The sequence below is a fragment of the Notamacropus eugenii genome, chromosome 2, assembly GCF_028372415.1.
Source record: "Notamacropus eugenii isolate mMacEug1 chromosome 2, mMacEug1.pri_v2, whole genome shotgun sequence".
Taxonomy (NCBI): Eukaryota; Metazoa; Chordata; class Mammalia; order Diprotodontia; family Macropodidae; genus Notamacropus; species Notamacropus eugenii.
Genome location: NC_092873.1, coordinates 354,592,009 through 354,616,322, shown reverse-complemented (window position 1 = coordinate 354,616,322; position 24,314 = coordinate 354,592,009). Strand labels below are relative to the sequence as shown.

Here is a 24,314-nt window from a genome sequence, read left to right as displayed (position 1 = left end):
AGAACAGACTGAGCTCCATAAGACAGGAAACGTGCTATCGAATATTTTATCTCTCCCAGTTCCTAGGCTGGAAATAGCTTCTTATATACAGTAAGTGTTTAATAAATAATGTTTGTTGAATGAATGAAGAAAAGAGACAAATTATATAGCCTACCTATCAGACTCCTAGACATATGCCCCAATTGCCTGTGGGAATGGGATATCTTTTTTTGACCATAGAAGCACAGAAAGAGTTGGAGACCTTAAAAATTAGTTTATACAATCCTTTCATTTTATGAATAAAAAAACCGAATCCCAAAGAGGAGGAATAAAGTACTAGAAGCCATATGGTCATGTTGGTGACAGAGATGTGACTAGAACAATGGGCAGCATTGTTCTAGAATGAAGAGATTTTGCACTCTCTTAGGAAGTTCTCTCTTCAGATTGACCCCACACTGATCAATTCTGTGTTTGTTTCAGAATCTCGCCGAAGGACAATTTATGAGTATCACCGGGTTGAGCTGGACACCAGCAAAGTCACCAGCACATCAGCTGTAGAGTTTACCCCACTGCCAAGTGAGTAGAAATTTTGCCAGGGGTTGTGTCCTCCCAGAGTTCCCTCCCATAGGACACTCGTTGGTGTGGGATAGGGAAACCTAGTGGAAGATGCTGCTTTTGAGAAACCTGGGGCTGAATTCCCAGAGATGAGAATCCAGGAAGACAATTGAGCCACAGCATCGCTTTACTTTGAGGAGATATGGTTTGGGAGTTTATGACTAAAAAGGAAAAACTGAGAATCAGTCTCAAAACACAGATAAACTCTACGTCAAATAGACTTCTCTCCTTTCCCCCTTCCTTTCCCAGTTTTCTTTGAACTTTTGTTAAATGGTACTGCCACAAACAGTTACAATCTGCAGTAGCCTAACCCCATCTCAAACAAAACCAAGCTGTTGGATCGCCAATGGATGTTCATGGCAAAGTCAGGACTGGAAGGGGTAGCAAGGAAGGGAAAGCAGTGTTCCTATTTGGATATGGTTTTTAATTTCATCAGAGTCCTGAGTGGGTGGCAATCACTTACAGAACACCCACAATGTTTTCTCCTCAAGCAGGAGGACAGGGAGGAGACCAGAGAGAAGGAGGAAAGAATGATTCTAGTTTCACTTTGGTTCCCATCTCAAACCCTTCAGAAAGCATATGCTGACGCCCACTAGACTCCGAGCACATGTGCCATCCTGTCCGTGATGGTCCTTCTGTATCACAAAGTAGGAGGACAAAACCACCAACAGGTGCAGTGCCTCCAGATCAGCTGCAAGTGCTGATTTACCCAGGCGTCTGTCCGAAAGGATCTCCAAAAGCATTTGAGTACCAGGGATATATTAAGAAACAATCAAAACAAAAGAAAATGGGAGAAACATCCTAGGGCTAACATGGAATACCAAGAAAGATTGAGAAACTTAGGCCTGAGCTCCCAGGAGTGAGAATGCACGAAGGGAATCAATCCATAGAATTTCTTTACTTGGGGAAAATGTGGTTTTGGAGTTCATGGGTAGAAAGAAAAAAAAAGGAAATCAGCCATCATCCTACAAAGCCTATCTCAGACTTTTTTTTTTGGTGACAAGTCCTATTTTTTTCAAAGAAAAAAAAGCAGCAATTGGTAGCAAGGACATTGATGTGTAGGGCTAATTTCCATACATAAGTACTAAGGAATAAATCAAACTCTCCTGAGACTATATTTCTGGGACATTCTCTCTGTACATTTAAATCATCCCTTCCCCAGTGAATTAAGTGAACCTTTAACAGCAAACAAGGTACCTGAAACCCATGGCAGAAATAAAGATCAGCTGATTTTATTAAAACCATGTGATAGTTTTATTATTATAGGAGTATATATTTAGAGCTGAAAGAGACTTTAGAAGTCAGCAAATCCAACCCCCTTGATTTTACTGATTAACAGCCTAGGCCCATGGAGGTGACCCAGCTGGCCCAAGGTTAAACAGATAGTAAGTAGCAGAAATCAAGAATATGAAACTATGTCCTCTCACTCCAAATCCAGTGATCTTTTCTACTATGAAATGAGATAAGATGCAAAGCATTTTGCAAACTTAAAACATGATATAAGGCTAGTCATTATTATTATCTTATGTACAGTTTTGCCATAGAGTTGTGACATATGTCCAATGTGGCCTCACTTTTTTCCATTCCCTGCTCCCCCACCCCACTGCATCCAGTGTAAAGGAGACAGTAGCAGGACTGACCAACACCCTCTTCTGCTCCTTACCCTCCACCTTGCTAAGGGGAGCAAGCATCAGTGTTAACTAACCAAGGCCTAACATTCTCTTCTGCTTCCTACCCTTCATCTAGTCTATGAGGAATCAGTGGTGTTGAAAAAAGTCTAGCATGTCCTGGGCTATTCTCTGTCCCTGATCCATCCCACAGGAGCCAGCTAGATGACCAAGGCTAGAATACCCTCTTTATATTCTGTTACACCCCATCCCATGTTACCTTGCTCACCCTCATTCAGTCCACAGGAGCCAGCAAATGATCAAGGCCCAGGGCTCTTGACCTTTGTCCCGTAACATGCCCCATAGACCCTGTGAACAATTCATGTCATGCTTCCAGTTAAGATGGCAATGTGAAAGGCTGTAAAGGAGCCAAGATCTCCCCTGAGAGAAATGATTATTTCTCTCTTGTATTAATAACTAATTATTGAATCAGGACCAAGGTTTTTTCCCTTTTCTACTTCCTCATCCAGAAATCAACTAGACAGGATGGTTGAGATCTAATCAAAGACAGTAAAAGAAATTCTAAGTTTAGACTAATAGGTGAACGTTTGCTGATTGTGTTTACTCAGACTGGTCTGGGAAAATGTGTGGGTTCTTCCTTTTTTCAGACAGGTGATATGGAAATTGATGTCTTTTTGAGTAAGATTTGCATGATCCAAGTTATGACCTTGAAGACCCTCATTGTAATAGAGCCCACCTCCCATTATAATATTCATTCTCTCATTAATTCTTAACCAATAAGAGTTGATTGACAACCTCAGGAATACCTGCTTTTCCAAGGGCACATAAACTGTGAGCCCATCACCATGAGGGTTTCTGGCATTTGAGAGTTTGAGGGGGTTTCTGGCATTTTGACCTCTTTTTGTTAAAATGCTGGTATTATTAACAAAATGACTAATTACTCAGAAATTATGACTCTTGACCTTTTTAAATGCCACACCCCACATACCCCAACAAATATCCAAAAAAGACATGAAGTAGAAAATAATAAAAAAAAAATCAAAGCTTCCTCATTCATTTTAGGATGGCACAAAATGATGACCAGAAGTCAATGAAGACTGGGAGAGAGGTTATACCAGGCAAATCCACATAAGCCCTGGTGAACAGACCTAAAGCTTTTGAGTAATGGGAGAAGGGCCCTACCAGGGAAGGTAAGAATAAACAGAAAGGAAGAAAAAAAAAAGAAAACAATGGATATTATGCATTAAGAGAAATTCAAGTGGTAAACACAGATGAAAAATGATTCCAAAACAAGTATAAGCAGAATCTCAGAAGAAAAACTGGGGGCTGAGGAAGAGTGTAACTGCAAAGACTACAGAAATGGCCAGAGAAAATGAGGAGATTAAAAAAAATTTAAATTAATGGTAGAAAAACTTACCCAAGTGCTAGACACCCTGAAAAAAATAGAATGGAGCAGTCAGAATTCAATTGCTCCATGAGACTATGAAAACATTAAAATGAAGTCAAAAGATTGAAAAAAATAGAAGAAAATGAAAGGTATCTATGATCAAAAATAACTGTCCTGAAAAAAAGGTAAAGAAAAAAATAATTATTACTAATTAAATTAATTTAAAATTAATAAATAATAATTAATCATCAGCCTCTCTGAAAATCATGATTACACAAAAATTATAAATAATGTATTTCAAGAGATCATTTTCAAAACTGCCCAAATCTATTAGAATCAAGTGGCAAAGTGAAAATAAAAACAACCCAATGATATCTTCCTAAAAGAAACCCCAAATTAAAAACACCCAGGAATATCATAGTCAAAGTCCAGAGCTTACAAGTTAAAGAAAACAATTCTGAAAAGAGCCACAAAGAGAGTTAACCCTGCAAAACTGAGTATTATCCTACAGGAATGGACAAATGTACTTTTAATAGAAAAGAAAAACCTGGAAAGATAATTTCATTGGAACAATTGAAAGGACTAAATGATGATGAAATTTTTAGCATATAAAGGGGTGAGAAGAGTAAGGATCCCCTCAGTAGTCACCAAAGGAGCAAAACTGCCTTTGAACAATGGAGCTGGTTTTATTGATTTTAACAAAGGAAAGAAGAGAGGGAGAAATGGAATACAGTAGGAAAGAAACAGGGAGAAAGGGGAGAGGAATTTATTTCACATAATTAGGGTATATGCAAACATGAGAAAGGAATATTTCAGGAACCTTACTCTTTTCTGAATCAAACAAAGGAGAGTTAAACAGATACACACAGTTTGGTATAAAATATGTTAAATGGGAGGATTATGGATCTTTTAGGAGGAAGAACAAACATATGAGACAGTTTTGAAAGCAATGAGTCAGCTTTGTGGCACCATATTTTCATCAATAGCCCCAGTACTTGATAACTCTGTGGACCTGCTGGACTGTGTGGACCTGCCTTGGAAACTCTCATGACCCACTCCAGGCGATCTTGACAGCAAAGGGACTGATTCCTTTGCTTTCTCTCTTTCAGCCTGTCTGCAACATCAGAGCTGTGAAGTCTGCGTCTCCTCAGACTTGACCTTCAACTGCAGCTGGTGTCACGTCCTCCAGAGGTAGCGTGGACAGGTTGACCCTGATGTCTTCCTTGTGCAGGCAGGAGGGGTAAGGGGAGAGGAAAACAGTATGCCCACCCCATGCCTGTTCCTCATGTCCTGTCGCTTGGCATCATGGGGACGTGCCCAGCTCGGTATGAGGGAGTATGCCTTGTCTGATTCAAATCTGTCACACTTCCAAAGTCTAAAGATTAGCCTGGAGACTTCACAAGAGGAGAATTTTCTGCAGAACTGATACAGGATTAGGAGGACAAACTACTGGATAGAATGTCTAAAAACCCCAGGCACTGCTATTTCTTCCTTCCCTAGGAAAAGGGTCAAATTATTCAGGAACCTGGAGCAAGATCTGAACTTGGGCTCCCATTGGCCTCTGAGAGAGGTCCCTATAGTGCCATTAATCAATGCCATGAAACAGATTTTGCAGATGCCATCCTTAGGACAGCAGGGAAGTAGAAAGCATGATGGGAAAGTTAGGGAGACAGTTTACAGAGAGGAACTCAGGATAAATCTTTTCTCCAGACTAGACTGAGGAAGAGGAGAATACGAATGCACGTATTTGAGTAATGATTGCTGAGAATGTGTTTTTCTTTTTTATTAATATCTCTTGGTTTGGACCTCACTTTTATTTCTTAGTATGTCCTTTTCCTCTGCCCCAACTAGGTGGCATAGAGCACTGGGCTTGGAATCAGACTGATCTTCATCAGTTCAAGTCTGGTCTCAGACATTTACTAGCTGTTTGACCCTAAGCAAGTCACTTAATCCTGTTTCCTTCAATTTCCTCATCTATAAAATGAGCTAGAGAAGGAAATGGCAAACCACTCCAGTATCTTTCCCAAGAAAACCCCAAATGGGGTTGTGAAGAGTCAGACATGACTTGAAATGATTGAACGAGAGAGACACCCTTATGACAAAGAATAAAAAAGAGGGAAGAAAAGGCCATTTATCAAAACTAACCAACCCATCACCCAAGTCTAGCAGTATATGCTATGTTCTACCTCCATAATACCCCATCTCTGCAAAGAAGGAAGGGAAATATATTACTGAGAATATTTGTAATGTTTGTTTTATTTCTTTTTCTGTTTCAATTAAATCATTTTGCCGGCCCTCAAGAAGTTAGTGAAAAATTGCAGACAGATTTTGATTGGTTGGTTTTTGGAAGCCCAGAAAGTTCTGGGTTCTATTCAAGTTTGGGATCAAAAAGTCTTGAAATCAAACTCGTTTTCTCATTTAGAATCCAATTCCTCATGGAGCAGACTGGGAATCAAAGCCCTGCTCTCCTGACCAGGACTTTACTTTGATAAATAAGGATCAGGAGAAAAACATCCTTTTTGTATAACTAACTTTTGCAAGCTGGGAAAGCAATAGAAACTTAAGAGAATAAAACTTTTAGGCACTCTTGAGAATTACAGTGTCATACTTCCCATAAAGCTGTCATATCATCCGTTACTATTTCCTTTCCTCTTTTCCAAAATCTTGTTGCATAGAAACTGACTGCTATGTAATCAACTGTCTTTGAACAGGACTGACACTGTCCTTAGTCCAGGGGTGAAAAGGGGGGAAGTTTGCAAGTTAGGATACTTGTATTCCTTTCCCAATAGGTGCACTTTTATTCTACCTCATTACATGTCAGTTTGCCTACCTGCCCGCTGAATGGGTTGGGTCATGTGGGTTGGGGAGAGGATTATGGCAACTTTAAAAAAACAACAAATAATTAATACCACATGTGGAAAAAACATGGATGAGTTATTATCTGCAACCAAAGGAAGCACCCACACAGATGAGATCATAAATACACCAAGTACCAAGTAAATCTACTAGGCACTTGGGGTGTATGTGGTGTTCAGGAGGACTAGCACCTTTGGTATAAGGTCTTGCTGAACCCTTTTCAGGGCTGCTCATCTACATTTAGGGTCCACCTCATTCACCCAATTCTCACCTGTGGCTCCAAGAAGCTATAACATATATAGTGGCCACACCTCAGCAAACCATTTTAGCAGATGGTCTAAACCTGGCTGAGAGTAATAGGCAAATCTCAGATCTATCAGTGAGGAAAGGAAATGTCTGTCCCAAGCAGGTGAAGACCTTCCTCATTAGAATGGGTGGATGAGAATAATTTGTTCCAAAGAGTACTTAGAACTTGGTCAAGGCATTGAAGATGCCAAGGTCATCATCGACTACATCCCAGGCCATCACCAGACATTTTGACTTTTGTCCTGCCATTGGACTTCCATGACACTGGAAGAAAGAGTGAGGCTGATGACTTGCAAGTCTACCTAACTTTAATCTAATTAATGTACAAATCAAGACATCATCGTGATATCATTGTTTCTCTTCAAAAATGAAAGACAAACAACAAAATTAGAAACTTAAGTCTTTAAAAATGAGAAACCTAATTGAGCTTATATCTACAACTCTTTGGATAGCTAGGTGGTGCAGTGGGTAGAGGGCTTTCCAATCAGAAAGACCTGAGTTCAAATGTGACCTCAGACACCTACTAGCTGTATGATCCTGGGCAAGTCACTTAATCTTGCCTTCTGCTTCAGTTTCCTCATCTGTAAAATGAGCTGGAGAAGGAAATGGCAAACCACTCCAATATATTTGCAAAGAAAACCCCAAATAGGGTCAAGTCAGACATAACTGAAAAATGACCCAATAATAAAATTTCAAGAAAATGTATTGATAACTGGGGGGATTGGGAAAGACATTATGAAGGACATGAAACCTGCTTTGAAAGAAGTTAGAATACCTGAAGTCTGTTTCTGGGGAGTCTGAGTTTGCTGGATCTCTTGATTCAGGAGTTCCGAGTTAAAGTGAGGCTAAAGCCGATTGAGTGTCCAAACTAAGTCCAGCACCAATATGGCGAGGTCCCTGGAGCAGAAGGCCACCAGGCTGACCAAGGAAGGACCAACTGGCCCAGGCCAGAAAAATGAAACAGGGTAATACTTTGGTGCCAATCACTTTTGGGATGTGCCTGTGGATGTTGCACTTCCAGTTTGGGTGAGATAGGGGAACTCAGTTTCTTTCCGTAGAATGCCCCTCCAAAAAAGAGACGAATGACTCTCTTAGGGGAAGGTGAGGAAGTGAGAAGGGAGTGTGTTCCAGGTCTGGGGACAACCCACTTGTTTTGAGGCAGGAGATGGAAGATGATGTATGGAGAACAGCTATCACATCAGCATTTACCTCAGTGTGCTTTTTATATTTTTCTTTCATGTAATTGTAGTCAATCTTCTGGCCCTATTTTCTTCACCCCATGTTATTTCATATGAGTTTTCCAATTTTTTATGTTCTTTACATTTGTTTTTCCTAATTATGATATAGCATCCCATTCTGTTGACATATGACAATATGTTAAAGCATTTCCCTACTGTTGGACAATTGCTTCTAGTTTGGGGTATTTTGTTTTCTCAATTTCAAATAACGTGACATAAATATATTCGAACAAATTCTTTTGTGCTCTCTCTCCCTGCCCTCCCCCTACCCTGTTCTTGATGAATATTTTTCTGGTAGAGTCCTGTAATAAGAGAATGTTTAAGACAAAGAGTACAGTCCTTTTCACTTCTCAAAGGCAAGGATAACATTTTGTAAAGCATCATCCTGTTATGTGAAGTCAAATAAATTTGGACACTCAGATGGGAGTCATAGTGACAGAACACAGAATACAATCTTATAAAAACAAAACTCTTGTTTGTACAGATCATACACTTCTGTTTCACATGTAGGCCTGATCCTAGGCTATGACTTGTGAAGGTTGAGGAGGAAGGGAAGAGGAGAGGGAGGAAAAGAGAAACACAGCCAGAGAACATGACAGTTTAATGAGGTTTGAGTCAGTCTCAACTTTGAGAAAAATTGGCCATGTTACTGTTGGGGGAGGGGCTTATGCGAGGTCTACATTTTCAATTCTGTGCAATAAAATTACAGTGTAATTCACTCAGAAGAAATGCAAGGCTATAACTCTACTTTTAAGTGGGAAAATATGTTGATGCCACACCTCCTCTGACCCTCCTTGGGTTTCTATCTGTCCTCTTGTGATTACTTTCAAATCTATAACTTTTACAAAGATGTCAGAAATCCTCGTTCCTGAAAACTAAGGAAGGAGCAGCTAGGTGTCGCTGTGGACAGAGCACTGGATCTGGAGGCAGGAGGACCGGGGGTTCAAATCCAGCCTCAGATACTTACTAGCTGTGTGACTGTGGGCAAGTCACTTATCTCCAAATGCTTCTCCAAAAAGAAAGAAAAGAAAAGAAAACCAAGGGACAGAAAAAGCTGGTGGCATTGGTGAGATCCTCAATATAGTGTCTCCTATATCTCTTTCTTAGAACAGATGGGTGACCACACATGGCCCTCTAGGCCCTCAAGTGTGGCCCACTGACTAAATCCAAACTTCACAGAACAAATCTCCTTAATAAAAGGATTTGCTCTATAAAACTTGGACTCAGTCAAAAGGCCACACCCAAGTGCTTAGACTATTTCATGGACTCACTCTGTTTTCCCTTTTTTTCCCTCTTTCATCTCCATCCACCCTCTGCTGCACATTCAAAACTTTCCCTCTTTTTGTTTTGGGAATTGGGGGCTCATGGTTATAAAGTGAAAAGAGAACTTAGAAGTCATCTGATTCAACTTCCACAGTTTACAGATGCAGAAACTGGGGGTGTTAAGGGTCTTTCCCAAGTGATAGAAGTGAACTTCAAACCCAGGTCCACTAACTCCATATCTGTCGCTCTTTCTACTATGCTGTGGGGACAGTCAGTGGTGGAGCCTGATTTCAGCTACTTCAGTCAATGTGAGGTGTCTTCTTTTCATCCCTTCACTAAGATGTACTTTTAGTTTGGGACAGTGTGACATAATGCCAATAAGGTCAAATTGTCAAGTCTGATCCTTGTCAAAGTCCAGATAGAGGGAAAATCCCAGTTCTTCAAACACTGACAATGGCCAAGACCAACCAACCATCTCAAAATGTATATTATTAGTCACAAGAGGAGCCAACATGGCACAGTAGAGAGAACATGGAACAAGGAGTCAGGAGCAGAGCTGTAAGTAGGAGAGATGACTAGGACTTTGTCCCATAGTTTCAAATTTAGAGAACTTTGATTGACTGCAATCCTTTGGCACCAGAGAAACAACAGAACTTAGCACCTAAAAGACTAGCAAACCACAAGATGGTGGACTGGGTGAACTTTCTTTCCACCAAGCTCTTTCAACTGAGGGTACCACTTGCCTCAGGGGCAAAAATTCGCAGATACAGCTCCAGACAGGGACCTTGGGTTGCATCCTTAGTGCCATTACAAACTGACTGCGTGACCTTGGGTTAAGTGATTTCATTACTTTTGTCAAATGAGGAGGTTGGACAACATTACTTCTAAACGTCCTTCCAACTGTAATAGAAGTGGTTCTGACCTGAAAAGATTATAGGGATGACTTAAGAGCCATTGGTACTCATAAAAAAAAAACATCTCAGAGAACATGTCCCAGTGATGTTGAGCCATCATCAGATAGCAAAGGCAGAATGGGCCTCTGGAGAAAGAACATCTTGGATCTCTGGATTGCAGGGCATGTAGGGAGCTTTCTTACTGATGATCACTTCTTAGCTCTCTTTGGTTTTTCATGTTATTTTTCCCTGCACAGATGTTGTTGGACCCAAACACAGACTTTATGGATTTCCCTGGCATCAAAGACTAGAGAACAGAAATTTCAACATCATGATTTTAAGAATTTTTTTTTGTTCATTTTGCACCATCTTCCTCTTCATCTTTCCATCTTCCCCACAGGAAACTTTGGTGCCTTCCAACACAGCTGGACTAAGGAATGGCCTCTGTGGGGACCTCTGACTTCCAGCTTTTTCATCCTTCCCAGCAGGACTCTTATTTCTGATCATTAATGGCAAAGAATTGAGGAGAAGTGTGAGCTAATCCCCTGAGTTACTAATGAATGATGGCACATTCCCTCTTTTTGGCAGGATTGTTCTTAGTAAAGGGAAGGTATGAAGAACTCACCAAGTTCCTGTAGCCTTCTTGGGATTCTGCCTCGGAAGAAAAGTAAAAATGTGTGGCTGTTTTTACAGACTTTCAATGATTTCATTTTCTAGTTGTCCCTTCAGATGTGAGATCATGAGACATACTTCTGAACTTGAATTTTCCAGAATTGTAACTAGGGCAGGTCAACTGGGACTTTGTCCCAGGGTGCTGAATTTAGAGGGTTCTGACAGCACATTCAGTACTTTAGCAGTGGGGAAACAGTTGAGTTTAGAGTCAAGTTCAAAAGAATAATTAGTTAAAATAGATATCTATTTACCTATCTGCCAGGGTTAAAATCTCCTCTCCCACCTGCTGCTCCTCCCCTTGGATACCTGCATACACATTTCATGCTGTTTGCCCTGGGCATGGCTTGTTATACTTACCCTAAGTACAAAAATGCCTAGTTATAGTTCTGGAATTACTTCCCCATGAATAGCTACTCTTGAAGGAAATTGTAAACAGATATCCCTATAGAAGCAATTTCATATTTTGTACTTAATCTACTGGGTGCTTCAGTGAGCCAGAGCAGGGAGAACCCATTCACCTTGAGTTATAGCCCTGAGTTGGATTGGAAAGGTACAAAATGTAAGCCTAGGCACAGAGTCTCATGTCCCTGTTTTCTTGCTTTTAAACCTCACCTGAATTTAATGCTTCCTGAGGCACACAGATGCCTCAGTGTGGATGCTCCACACATCTTGTCTAAACTGGCTCTTCAGTGATGCTAGGCTAAAGCTGTTCTGGTCAATGAACCCCAACCCATCCTAGTATCCCATTAGCAGTGGGGCCAAGGCCACACATCAGATCACTAGGGATAAAAGAAGTTTTACTCCCTTCCCACCCTCCCCTACAATGTCCCCATGGCTATAGCCTAAATTTTTGGGCCATTGGTCATCAGTATGCTTGAGAAAAAGAATGTGGATGGTTCAGAATAACTCACTCCCACACCCAGAAAAGGAACTCAAAGGATATCATTCATTGCCAGTGGGAGAAGCACCTTCTAGCTAGCATTTCTATAACACTTTAATCACATTTTACATGAATTATGTCATTTGATCCTCACAACAATGCTGGGAAATAGGTGCTATTATTAACCCCCTTTCACAGATGAAGAAATAGAGGCCAAAAGAAATTAAGTGACTTGCCCAGTATTACAAACCTAGGAAGAGTCTGTGGCAGGATTGAAACTCTGGTCTTCTGCACTCCAAGTCCAACACTCCATTCCCTGAGCCAATTATCTTCTAATGAGCACAGAATATATTGTTATTATTATTATTAAACTTAGACTAGAGCATCTCTTAAGTAGTTCTTCTAGCCAGCTTAGAACAGTTAATAAATTTGCATCTCCCATAAATTGACTAACAAGGGTAAAGCATCCAGGTTAGATCCTCTGTGAAGGATTCTTAATCAGCTCATAGGCTCAGAGTTAGAGGGCTAGGAGGGACCCTAGAGGCCTTCTAGTCCAAACCCCTCATTTTACAGATGAGGGAAATGAGGCACAGAGAGATTAAGTGATTTGCCCAGGGTCATACAGCTGGTAAGTATCTGTGGTGGGATTTGAAGTCGTGTACCCGATGCCAGTCCAATGCCCTATCTATTATGCTATGCTGCCTTTCCAAGAACCCTGCCTGTCTCAGGATCTAGCTCCAGCCCTTCAGATGACGATTCTGACATGCTCATGGCAATGAACATCAGTTAAACTTGAGGCCCCCAAATCTGAGTATGGTGATGACTTCCAAGCCCTGATAAGCTCCCTCACTCATCCACTTTTAGCTTTCAATAAGGTGGAAGCTTTTGGTCTTTTAATACATAAATAAATCCCCTGCAAATAGGTAAATAAAATAGGTAAAAAAATATAAATGAATGGATAATATGTGAATGAATGAATAAATAGAAAAATAAGGAAATAGTATTTTATATTACTATTACTTCCCAGTGGGTCCTGCCTTGTAAAACAAACCAACCAAAAAAAACTAAAACCCAACTCTATCTATAGTAGCACTTTTGTGGCAACAAAGAACTAGAAACAAAGCAGTTGTGGGTGCTCCTAATTTGGAGAAAGGTTAGATTCATGGTATATTATGGAATATTAGAGACAGGAACTGGATGATCTCTAGATGAGAGGAAGAGGACAAAGGACATAATAACTTTTCTTTTATGCTCTTTTTCACTGAGCATACGACCAGTAGCCTAGCATCATGGGAATATGCCCCAGCTTCCTTTGGGAAGGTCACCCCACCTTAGCTTCAGTCTGCTCAAAACATGATTCACGGTGGTTGGCCTGTGTCTGCCTCAAGTGAAATGAACGAGCCACTCATTCACTCTATGATCAGATAAGCAACAATCTTTCTGCGGCATCTTCTTCCCTGCAGGTGTTCCAGTGGCTTTGACCGCTATCGGGAGGAGTGGTTGGCCTACGGCTGTGCCCGAGAGGTGAGAGAGAGAAATTATTTGCTTCTGGCCATCTGGGTTGGAACGTAGGGAAGGCAGAGGTCTGTTGGCAGGTGGTTTAGCCATGTGGTTGACTCTGTTGGCTGCTATAAAGTTAACATCTCCACCTGTGACTTGCCTCATGGACTGTCTTGGAGCCAATCAGATTAAGTCTACAGAGACTGGGAGACTGAAATATTTATGATCCCGTTGTTCCATGGAACAAAGAAACATCAACAGTGATATTCCATGATATAGTCCAATGTTGGAAATTTACTCAGAGCTTGGAAGGAGGGAGAACAGTGCCTCTGAATCATATTTGGTGGGGCTGGGCAGAGACCATGACACAGCTAGACCTGGTGTCAAACTGACTTGGTCTTCTGCTGGACTGGATATCAGTTGGTTAGAGGGAAACCATGATCAGGAATCAAAAGTCATGGGTTCAATCCTCATATGAGCCACTCAAATTTAGAGCAGGGAGAAAAAGAGGAAATTAAAGATTTCTTTATACATATACATATTGAACCCCAGAACCAGTCAACTATATCCCAGGATAGTCATTCTGGTACTAGGGATGGGTTGGGCAGAACCATCCACATGTCTTTGGTATGATAGGATTAAAAACAGATGTCCTCATCTCAAATCGAGTGTCCTTTTTCTCTGCTATCATGGGATCATCAATTTAGGACTGTAAGGGACCCTGATGCCCATCGATTCCAGTTCCCTTATTTTACAGATGAGGAGACAGTGATTAAGTGACTTACACAGACTCACACAGGAAATAAATATGTGGAGCAAAACTGGAACTCAGGGCTTCCTGACTCTAAATCCAGCACTTAACCTCACCTTGCTCTACCTTGTCTTCTACCAAAATGGACTGAGTGACATTGTGGCACAGCAGGTGGCATTCTGGACATAGAGTCAAGAAGTCCTGGGTTCAAATTCTAACTCAATACTTATTAAGCTTCTTGAGAACAGGTGATTTCATTGTCTGTATTTGTGTCCTCAGTATCTGGCACATAATAGGCACTTAATAAATGCTTGTTGATTAATCACTAGCTGTGTGATTCCAAGGACAAATAACTTAACCTTTTCGAAACTCAATGTACTCATTTGTAAAATGGGGAAAGGGGGCAGGGACGCAGACTAGATGCCCCATCTCTATGATCCTGTGGAGACCTGGGTTGTAATTTTGATCATGCCATTCCCTAGCTTTGTGACTGACCCTCAGTTTCCTCATCTGTAAAATGGGAATAATAATGTCTGCGTCATCTGCCTCTTAGGGCTGTTGTGAGGTCTGTAGTGCTAAATAAATGGCACCAGCTCAAGGAGATTTCTAATTTCTTCTATTTACTTAAGATTCTGACCTTTACCTCTTTCTAAAAGGACTTGAGGCAGATTAAATTGTGTCAAATGAGACACTAAAAAATAAAACAGTAGAGAGTCTATCTGAGGAAGGGGAAAGAATTAGATGCTTTCAGGCACCAGAGTCAAGCCCTTGGGCACTATATCTGACCCTGGGTCTTCTGGCAGCTCAGGCCAAACAAAAAGAACGTCACACATGGGTTCGTTTTCTAACATCAGAAAATCTATTGCTCGGGTGTTCACACCTAGGTTCCCATCCCAGCCGCTGTCACTTACTATCTATGTGATCTTGGAAAGTAATTTTTCCTTCTAAGCATCAGTTTCTTTGTTGTTATTCAGTCATTTCAGTCGTGTTCCACTCTTCATGACTCATTTAGGGTTTTCTTGACAGAGATACTGGAGTGGTTTGCTATTCTCTTCTCCAGCTTATTTTACAGATCAGGAAACTGAGACAAAAAGGATTCAAGTGACTTGCCCAGGGTCACATAACTAGTAAGTGTCTGAGGCTGGATTTGAACTCATGGAGATGAGTCTTCCTGACATCAGGCTTGGAACTCCACTATGCTACTTATTTGCCCCATCAGCTACTTATTTGGTAAAAATGAAGTGAGAGTGCTGAAAAAGATGATCTCCGGGCTCCTTTTCTATGATCTCTGATCCTGTTATCACTAAGGTCCCTTCTAGCTCCCAAATCTTACAGTCTTAAGCAGAACTTAAGACCATTGTGCAAAGGAGAATCCTCAGAGGCTGGCTCTCTTTTTCAGGCAGATGGCAGGACGTGTGAGGATTTCCAGGATGAAGAACATTATGCCTCATCCCCTGAGACCTTCTTCACCCCTTTCGATGGAGCATTCACCACTTCTGCCTCTTCTCTCTTTATTGACCACCTCACCACAGAAGGTACATCCAGACAGAGCCATAACTAGGACAGGCGAGTGGGGCATTGTCCTAAGCAACCAAAATTTAAAGGATGTCATGGCTTTCACATTCCATCCTTGCAAAAAAAAAATTATGCTGAGCTCAGTACCTAGTTAGCCAGAACAATTAGTTAAAACAGAAAGCTGCTAGATGGCATGATTTCTCCTCCGTATCTAACTCAGTCCTCAGCCCCAGCCCTGTTCCATAAGGTTATGATTAGAGTCTCTCTCTGTGCAACCTTGTGTCCTAGAATCTTTACCAACACTCTTCCCAACTAAATTTGTCTTTGAAAGTTGCTTTGAGAGCTTATTTTATGCCAATTGCCCTAGGCACAGTTTTGTAAAGTTTCCCTGGGGTAGCAAAATTGACCTCATCCAGAAAATTGTGAAGGGCAAGGAAAGGAGAGAAATCCCTGAGTTGACATCTGATTCATGGACTCATCATTGGATCCTGAGAAACAGTAGGGTAATGCATACTCCAGAAACTCTCCTTCAGATCTTTAAATAAAGGACAGTTTCTCAAGTCCTGGGGATCGTTGGAACAACACTGATACTTGAACTAAAGAAGGAAAAATATTGATTTTTAGGCAGTGGAAAATAGTAGCCAAAGGCTGGGGGGAGTGGGAGAGAGGGGGAAAGAGGTGACTTAAGAGATAAATGGATTATATCACTATAAATTCCTCAGTAATAAGCATGTATTAAGTACAAAAAAATTGTATTAAGTACTAAATACTATGTACTAAGTATTAAGTACTGTGAGGAGATACACTAGAAAAGGAAAAAATCAGAGGGTAACTAGGGCAGGGCAGTCAGGACTTCATTCTAGTGCCTTGAAATTTAGAGGGCATTTATAACACTTATGCTTCTCTATACAGAAACATAGAATCTATGTTTCTATATTCTGCATTCATATATATGTATACATACACATATATATGACATACAGAAACAACTGAATTTAGCACCTAATTACCTAGAATAATTATAATTCCTCCCCCTCTTTCTCTGTCCCCCAAAGCAGTAGCACCCCATGAAAGCTCCTGCTTGACCTGCCAGCCCGGCTCCCTCCTCTTCATCCAATAACCACATCTTGAGGCCTCTCACCCTAAGAGAAAAGCCTGAGGTCCAAAGGCTTTTCACAACTTTCCCCAACTGAATTTGTCTTTTAAAAAAGTTAATTTAAGAGTGCTTTCCATGCTGCTTACTTCCAGCCCCCTTGCCTTTTTTTTGGCTGTAATTTGTCCTGGGCACCAGAATTACCTGTTAATTGTTCTGGAAATAATTCTTACCATGAAGAACTAACAAAGTAGTTGAGTTCTCACTTGAGTGAAGAAGTCAGTCAGTCAAGCAACTGATAATTACTGAGCACCTTCTAGAGCACTGTGCTAGGCACTGGTTGGGGGGAAGAGAGATGCAAAAGAAGTATATGCCATGGTTCCCTCCCTTTAAACAGCTTACAGGCCAGCCGAAGAGCTAACCTGTGTGCTATTGACTGTGAGCTCAGTAGCAGTTAGTGAAGGAAGAGAAGAGGCTTAGAATACTCAGACATGGGCTTGTGAAGGAGGTGGACATGGAAATGGACTATGGAGAGTAGAAAGAATTTCAGTAGATGGGGGAGAAGGCATTCCAAGGAAACTCTGACTCCAACTCTAGAATGTGGTATGGTGGAAAGAAGATCCTACTGGTTCTTTGCTTTGGCTCTACCACCAATGGATTGTATGACCAAGTCGCTTCCACTCTTTGTGCCTCAGTTTACTCTTCTGTAAAATGGCAGGATGGACTAGTTAATCTAAGTTAATCTAAGCTTCCTTCCAGTTCTAAATCCTATGCACCTAGGAAGCACCTGCGCAAAACAAAAATTCCCAGTTTCATGTACATCTCTTTTGCTATTCTGTCAGAGAGGGAGAAAGAGAGACTGAGAGACACACACACCAAGAGAGAGAAGGACAGAGACAGAGAGAGGGACAGACAAACAGAGAGAGATTTCTTTTATTTGGTGTTTGTTTGGAAGTTAAAAAAAATTTACAGAGGCTAAAACCACAGGTTTTGCTATTATATGGGATTAGTTTGATTAGTTTTATCCTGGAACTTTTATTCTGTCACTCTGCCATGCAGGGGTCTTGTCTGGTAGCTCTCTCGTTCTTGTTTCTTTTGATATGTAAGGTTGTGCAGCTGCAACTTTTTGGGTCAACCCAAACACCATCCCAGAAGTTTGGGCTCCTCTGCTCTTCCATCTGCAGGCAGCCTCAGAATAGGACAGAGGCTGGTGTCCTCATTAGACCATTAGCAGCAGCTGCTGCCTTCCAGCCCCATGGCTCAGCTGCCTTGTCCCCTTTTTATGGCAACACCCTGAGGTGCTGCATTACATTGCATTACAATAGTCAGTTGTGCAATGCTCTTATAACATATAGTGTTCATAATGATGGCTACATAAAAGCTAGATTAAATTATATTCAGTATTCTTTATTTTAAAAACAAGAGGAATATATACATGTATATATTTGTATACATATATGAGAGAGACCATTGTAGAAATGTCCAAAATGGTTACATTTAAAAAAAAAAAGTTTGTGTTTAGAAGAATAAACTTCAATTATCTAAAAAATGCACTTATGTGAATCTCTTACATTCCTGAAAAACCAAGACCAAAATCTAACGCAGTTTTTAAAAAATCAGTCTCTTTGGGGCTAGAGAGCAAGAAATTGACTTTTTAAACTTTTGTTTTTAAAATCTATAGAATAAAACATAATTGTTTTTTGTCTTCTTAAAGATGACACAAAGTTGAATCCACATGGGGGAAGGGGCGGTAAGTATTTACTGGTCTGTGTTTAGTTTAACTATATTTTGTATGCACACACTTTTTTCCCCCTCCCAATTAAATATAAGTTCTTAGGAGTAAAAGTTTTTTAAATTTTTGTCTTTCTATCCCTAGAGCCTAATTTTGGGTAGGAACTTAATTAGTGCTAGTTGTTGGATTGGTTAATTCCTCCAGATTTTGCTAACACTTCGACAATGGGGCCCGTGCCCAAGGCGCACGCACCTTTTGCCTTTTTTCCTTTTTAGTCTGGAGAAAGCTAAATCCTCTGGATACCTTCACTCTTCCCTAGGCTATGCCCCCAAGAGCTTTGAGAAGATTGCTCCTCTCTGGTTATTTCTAATTTCTCTACTCTAAATCTCACTAATAATTCTGCCTTCTTGACCCTCTGTGTGATTGAATATGTATAGCTCTGGAATGAAAAGAAGGCAGCATGGATAAGATGGAATGAGATTGCCTCATGGCAGCTCTCAGCAGATGGCTAATGGGTTTTCATCAGCACCAACATTCCAATCAATGAAGGATATAGATTTAGCTCTTTAGAGGAGGTGAGGCATCCCTTAGTTCTGAATCTGTGTTGGCAGTAAACACAGAAAACTTGCAGCCTGCAAGGGGATTTGAAGGGTGAGTATCTAGAACCCAAAGATGCCTCATTATTCTCCACACTGGTACCCATGTGCCCATTAATAATTACCTAGAAAGTTAGCATCTTGAAGATAAGTGATTCCCTAAATGGAGTGCCACATCTGAGTGGTACAGAACTCAGTTCCAGACTGCTGCTTCTTTAATGGAGTCTCTCAATGAAAACAGTCTGACTGACAGTCAGCCAGCCAGCCAACCCCCAGAAATGAGGGACTGTTATCTGGGAATCCCAAAGTTGAGAAGGGAGCCGTTAATGCAGTGCCATTTAACCAGGTCTCCAGGAACATAGCAAATGGAGAGCAAAGGCAAGTAACCAAATCCTCTCCTCAGCCAGATACTCCTGTTAGGCTATAACCATCAAATGTTGGCTCACATCATCAGAATCACTGCAGACAGTGTCTGAGCCAAGTCAAGGGAAAGCAGTTAGGAGAATTAGCTCAATAATCCTCCAGTGGTTGCTAATCAGAAACTGCCTTTAGAGAGGTGGGAATTGTAGATTACGGGGACCACAGCAGAGCTAGATTCTGGGGCTTCCTTATTATTTGCATTATACCTGGCAGCAGATAGGGGACCCACAGATAGGAGTCATTAGGGAGGCAGCTGTGAGTTGGGGAACAATACATGATTCTCATTCAGAAAGTCTGGGTCTGAATCTCACTGTAACTTACTACCTTTGTGATTTTGGAAAAGACACATAACCTCCTTGGACCCTTTGTAAAATAAAGGTTTTGGACTACGTGACTTCTAAATTCCCATCCAGTTCTAAATCTATGATCCTTTGATCTTAATGTACCACATAAGAAGTATCTATTCCTTTTAACTTTTCTCATCCCACCAAATTTCTATATAGAGGCAATCATGTATTTTTGTTTATCACATGTTAATTGATCTTGACTCCCCTATAATATGGTGCCCTCCTAGACAGAGATTGCTAACCTGGGGTCTGTTTATAGATTTTAGGGGAATTCATGAACTGAATGGAAAAAAAACTGAAATTTTACTTTCATCAACCTTTGGTCTGTCAGTGAGGTAGTCAGGTGGACAGAGAGCTGGGCCTGGAGTCTAGATGACCTGAATTCAAATCCAACCTCAGACACTTACTACCTCTGTGACTTTGAACAAATCACTTAAATTTTGTCTGTCTCAGTTTCCTCATCTTGTAAAATGGGAAAAAAAGCACCTACCTCCAAGGATATTCTGAAAAGGAGTCCATAGGTTTCACTAGACTTCACAAGGGGTCCAGGACACACACACAAATTTAAAAACTCCTGGGACCATATCTCTTCCTAAATATGTATTTCAACACTTAGTCTAGGACTAGGTAGATATGTACCTTGGGTAAGTGTCTGCCCTTTTGGTTGGCTTATGGACCTCCTGAGGGATCATTCCAGAAGCTCTGATCCTTGTCTAGCTATGCAGTTGGTAGTAGTACTATGTTGGTACTATGGGCTAAGGCTACATCTGTCTTTGTGCCTCAGGTTCAAGGCTTTCTTTTGTTTAAAATGCAGGATATACTTGTGAAGCCTAAAAATCCAATTAAAACTACTTAAGTAATTGAAATTTAAAACATGTAATACAAGCATGGAAAGAATATAAAACACAACTTCCCCCTCTTCATCAGGAATTGGAGGAAGAACCCTACAGGCAATAGGGAGTTCTGGAGAACACTTCTGGCAACTTTCCTCCCCCACCTCCCTTCCCTCCTCATCCCTCAAACCACCAGGCTTGCAGAACACTAGGTATTGCTGAGCCAAGGGATAGATAAGATGGAAAACACACAGGACATTGACCACAACAGCTGCAATGCACCCACACAAGTTCCCACTGCAGCTGAGCTGGTCCCTCCTTTTTGGGTGGGAAGGCCATCCTAGCCTGCCCCTTCCCAACCCCTCCCTAGCTGCCTCCTCTTGGGTGGAGCTCTGCTCTTCTAGAGGTATAGTTTTACTCTATCGGGGAAATCTCACAGGCCCATACCAAAAAAAAAAAAAAAATGAGAACTTGCAAATACTGGTACCCATCCACCATTGTATAAGCTCCTTCTATTCTGCTTTCTTTTTAGATCTACAGGACAACCTTTTTCCCAAAAAGAAGGGTCCTCCAGTGCATGCAGGGACCATTGTGGGCATTGTGCTGGCAGTCCTACTAGTTGCAGTCATCATCCTCGCTGGGATCTACATCAACACTCATCCCACTTCCAATGCTGCTTTATTCTTCATTGAAGTGAGTCTGGAATTTAACAGCAGGTTTAAAAACAGGTGTCCATATTCTGTTCGGAGACAGGAGCAGATAGCACCATTCATAACACTGCTCCTGATTCCTAGAACCCAGAACATCATATTACTATTAAAATAAAAATAATTAAATTACTTATGAAATCTGTCAATTTATATTGCTTGCCTGGATACCCACAGTCCTTTATGCTCTCAGGGTTTATCATCTAAGAATACTACATAATCAACTTGGTCAGCTCTTGTCATCTAGTTGGGCAGTAGGAAGAAGGAAATTGTCTCTCCCTTCAAGAGAATATTTAGTGGCTCAAAAACAAGTTTTGATTTGGAAGCATCAGCTAGGTAAGCAGCTAGGTGGTGCGGTGGACCTGGGGTTAGGAAGACTTGTCACTTAGACTTAACACTTAACAGCTGTATGAACCCTGGACAAATCACTTTCAGCTTCAGCTTCTTTATCTGTAAAATGGGGTTAATAATAGCACTTGCCTCGAAGGGTCTTTCTTATTCCAGGCCTAGTGCTCTATCCACTATACCATCTGGCTACCACTAGTACTTAAGTCCTAGGGGGCTGCCTGAGGCAATGAATGAATGAATGAAGGATTTCTGTAGCTAGTAAGAGTCAAATTGCATTGGGATTTGAACCCAGATCTTCCTGCCTTCAAGCCTAACATTATTCCACTATATTAGGTATAATAATAATAATGATAAATAATGTTCATAAGAATACCAATAAGTAAGAATACTGTAAAATGCTATTTTACAACTTCAAAGAACCCATAGATTGTAGGTCTGAAAAATAATGTTCCATTTATCCTCACTTTGAGCTATATAATTCAAGTTTTCTCTCTTTAGATTACGCTACCATTAGCTTCCTTTAACCAACCTGGATTTTCTTCTTGCCCAGAACAGCAGATGTGTGGACAGCCTTAACCTTCAACAAACCTGCAAACAATAGTCATCAATGAACTCTCCCCATTAGTCAAAAACCTGGTTGTTTTCCTCACCTTCACTAGAACCTCTTTCCAGTTCTTATAAATTGGCATCCCAGTTTATTGAAGCAGCATAGCAGAATAGATAGAGAGCTCTGGACCGGGGTTCAGAAAGACCTGAGTTCAAATCCTGCCTCAGACACTTACTATCTGTATGACCAGGGGCAAGTCACTTAACATCTCTGAACCTTTGTTTCCCCATCTGTTAAATGGGAATAATAAGAGTACCTTCCCAACAGAGTTATTGTGAGGACCAAATGGGAGACAGAGAGATAGACTGATCGATATGTATTATATGTATATATACACATATGTAAAGTGCTTTGCAAACCTTAAAACATTGGTTAAGTGTTAACTATTATTAGTTAAATGCGAGCTATTTTCTCATGTTCTTTGCAGGATTTTTTAACCTGATGTCTGTGAACTTTTTATTTTAATATTTTGACAACTGCATTTCAACTGTATTTCCTTAGCAGAGAAAACCTATATGTTTTATTTTATTCATTAAAAAATACTAGTCTGAAAAGGAGTCCATAAATTTCACCAGATTGCCCCCAGGCATTAAGAACTCCTGCTAAACAAGGGGAGCTAGTTCTCTTTGGTGTTTCCAAACACTCCCATTGTCTCATTTCTCTGAGTAGCCCTTTGTTCTTTCCACTGGGATTGGATCTCCACAATCCACGCCCTGACTTTGAATATGTGTGTCTGTGTGTGTTTGACTCTGCAGCGGAGACCTCATCACTGGCCAGCCATGAAATTCCGCAACCGAACCAGTCATGGAACCTACACGGAGGTTGAGCCTTCAGGGCAAGAGAAAGAGGGCTTCATGGAGGCAGAGCAGTGCTGAAAGCACGGTTTCCTCCACTCCTGCCCTCCTCTTCCTACCAGAAACAAAGCCCCCAAACCTCTGGAGTCTTCTCTCTTTTAGCTCCATTCTCTTGAGGATGGAAAGGAAGACCCAATGAATCCCCAAAGTCAAGGCCAATATTCTTCTTCTTTTATCGAATTCCTCTTAACGTATCCTGGGGTATGAAGACAGGGCGACGAAGGATTTACCAGATCGACAGCATGACAGCCAAGCCACAGATCTGGGCTGAAACAGGAAAGAATGCATTCTCGTCCATCTTGTCGGGGAATAATGATAGCCTGCCCTCGTTTTCCCCGGTATCGATGATGTATAGCAGTTCTTCCATCTGAGTCCTGAAATGTCAGTCTGCATCCATTCCTCCAGCCTTTCCCTGCAGAGGAATGGAGAGGGTTTGGAGTCCCTGCAGAACCTCACCTGGTCCATGCGTTTGTCAACAGGTGCTGGGTGTCTGCAATCCATAGACTTGAGAGCCGGTCCTCACAGCTATGGATCCAGCACATAATCGCCTTTTGTGGATCAACCTGCCAGAAACCGGCATGCTTTCCATCTGCTAAACCCAAGCATTGCTGCACTTCAGTGCTCTTGCCAGACCACTGGAAATGGAGCACCACGATGTCAAATTAGGGTGAAATGAGGAGGGAGGACAAGACTTCTCTTAGAATTTCCATCCTGCCTACCCAGTTACTCCTTTCCAGAAAATTAGTTTGTAAAAATTGGAAAGGGAAACATCTCAGGCCATGACCTGGTATGAAACATTGTTTTTACATCTCCGAAAAACCCTCTCCTATAAAGATTGTAGTGTAATGGAAGGAGAATACTGAAAATTCCACCTCAACTCCTTACTAGCTTTGTGAACCTAAGAGAAATTATTTAAACTTTCTGAGCCTGTTTCTTCACTGTAAAATGAGGACTGAACTTAATGACCTCTGTGGTCCCTACTAGCTCTGATTCTCTGATCTTAGCCAACCCAATAAGCATTTATTAAATTGGGGCAGAGGTATTCAGATATATATATATTATATATATTTATATATGTATAAAATAAGTGAAAAACAGGCAGGCTCTGAGGGAACTTACCTTTTACTTGAGGAGGATACAACAAATAAGTTTATACAGTTATCCCTTCCACAATGCCCATCGAGATTTCCATATATCTCCGGGCAGCATAAGAAATTAAATGAGAATTTGGGGGGAGTTTTATGGAAGCTGTAGATGACATGTAAATGCCCGCAGATGACAGAAAAGTTTAGAA

At 41.0% G+C, this 24,314-nt stretch overlaps 1 protein-coding gene and 1 pseudogene across 2 annotated transcripts in view; both read left to right on the top strand.

Annotated features, from left to right (window-relative positions):
- The window catches only part of PLXDC1 (plexin domain containing 1), a 90,226-nt gene extending 67,058 nt beyond the window's left edge, over positions 1-23,168 (top strand). Inside the window, exons 8-14 of one of the 2 annotated variants that reach the window (XM_072646273.1) lie at positions 460-555; positions 4,719-4,800; positions 13,181-13,241; positions 15,368-15,503; positions 18,291-18,326; positions 21,037-21,197; positions 22,922-23,168. In XM_072646273.1, coding sequence (XP_072502374.1) covers positions 460-555; positions 4,719-4,800; positions 13,181-13,241; positions 15,368-15,503; positions 18,291-18,326; positions 21,037-21,197; positions 22,922-23,041 — 692 coding nt within the window. In that variant the 3' untranslated portion in view covers positions 23,042-23,168. The remainder of the gene's footprint in view (positions 1-459; positions 556-4,718; positions 4,801-13,180; positions 13,242-15,367; positions 15,504-18,290; positions 18,327-21,036; positions 21,198-22,921) is intronic. The other variant, XM_072646274.1, reaches the window with a different exon arrangement.
- Positions 23,169-23,223: 55 nt separating this feature from the next.
- The window catches only part of LOC140523054 (peptidyl-prolyl cis-trans isomerase FKBP11 pseudogene), a 40,349-nt pseudogene continuing 39,258 nt past the window's right edge, over positions 23,224-24,314 (top strand).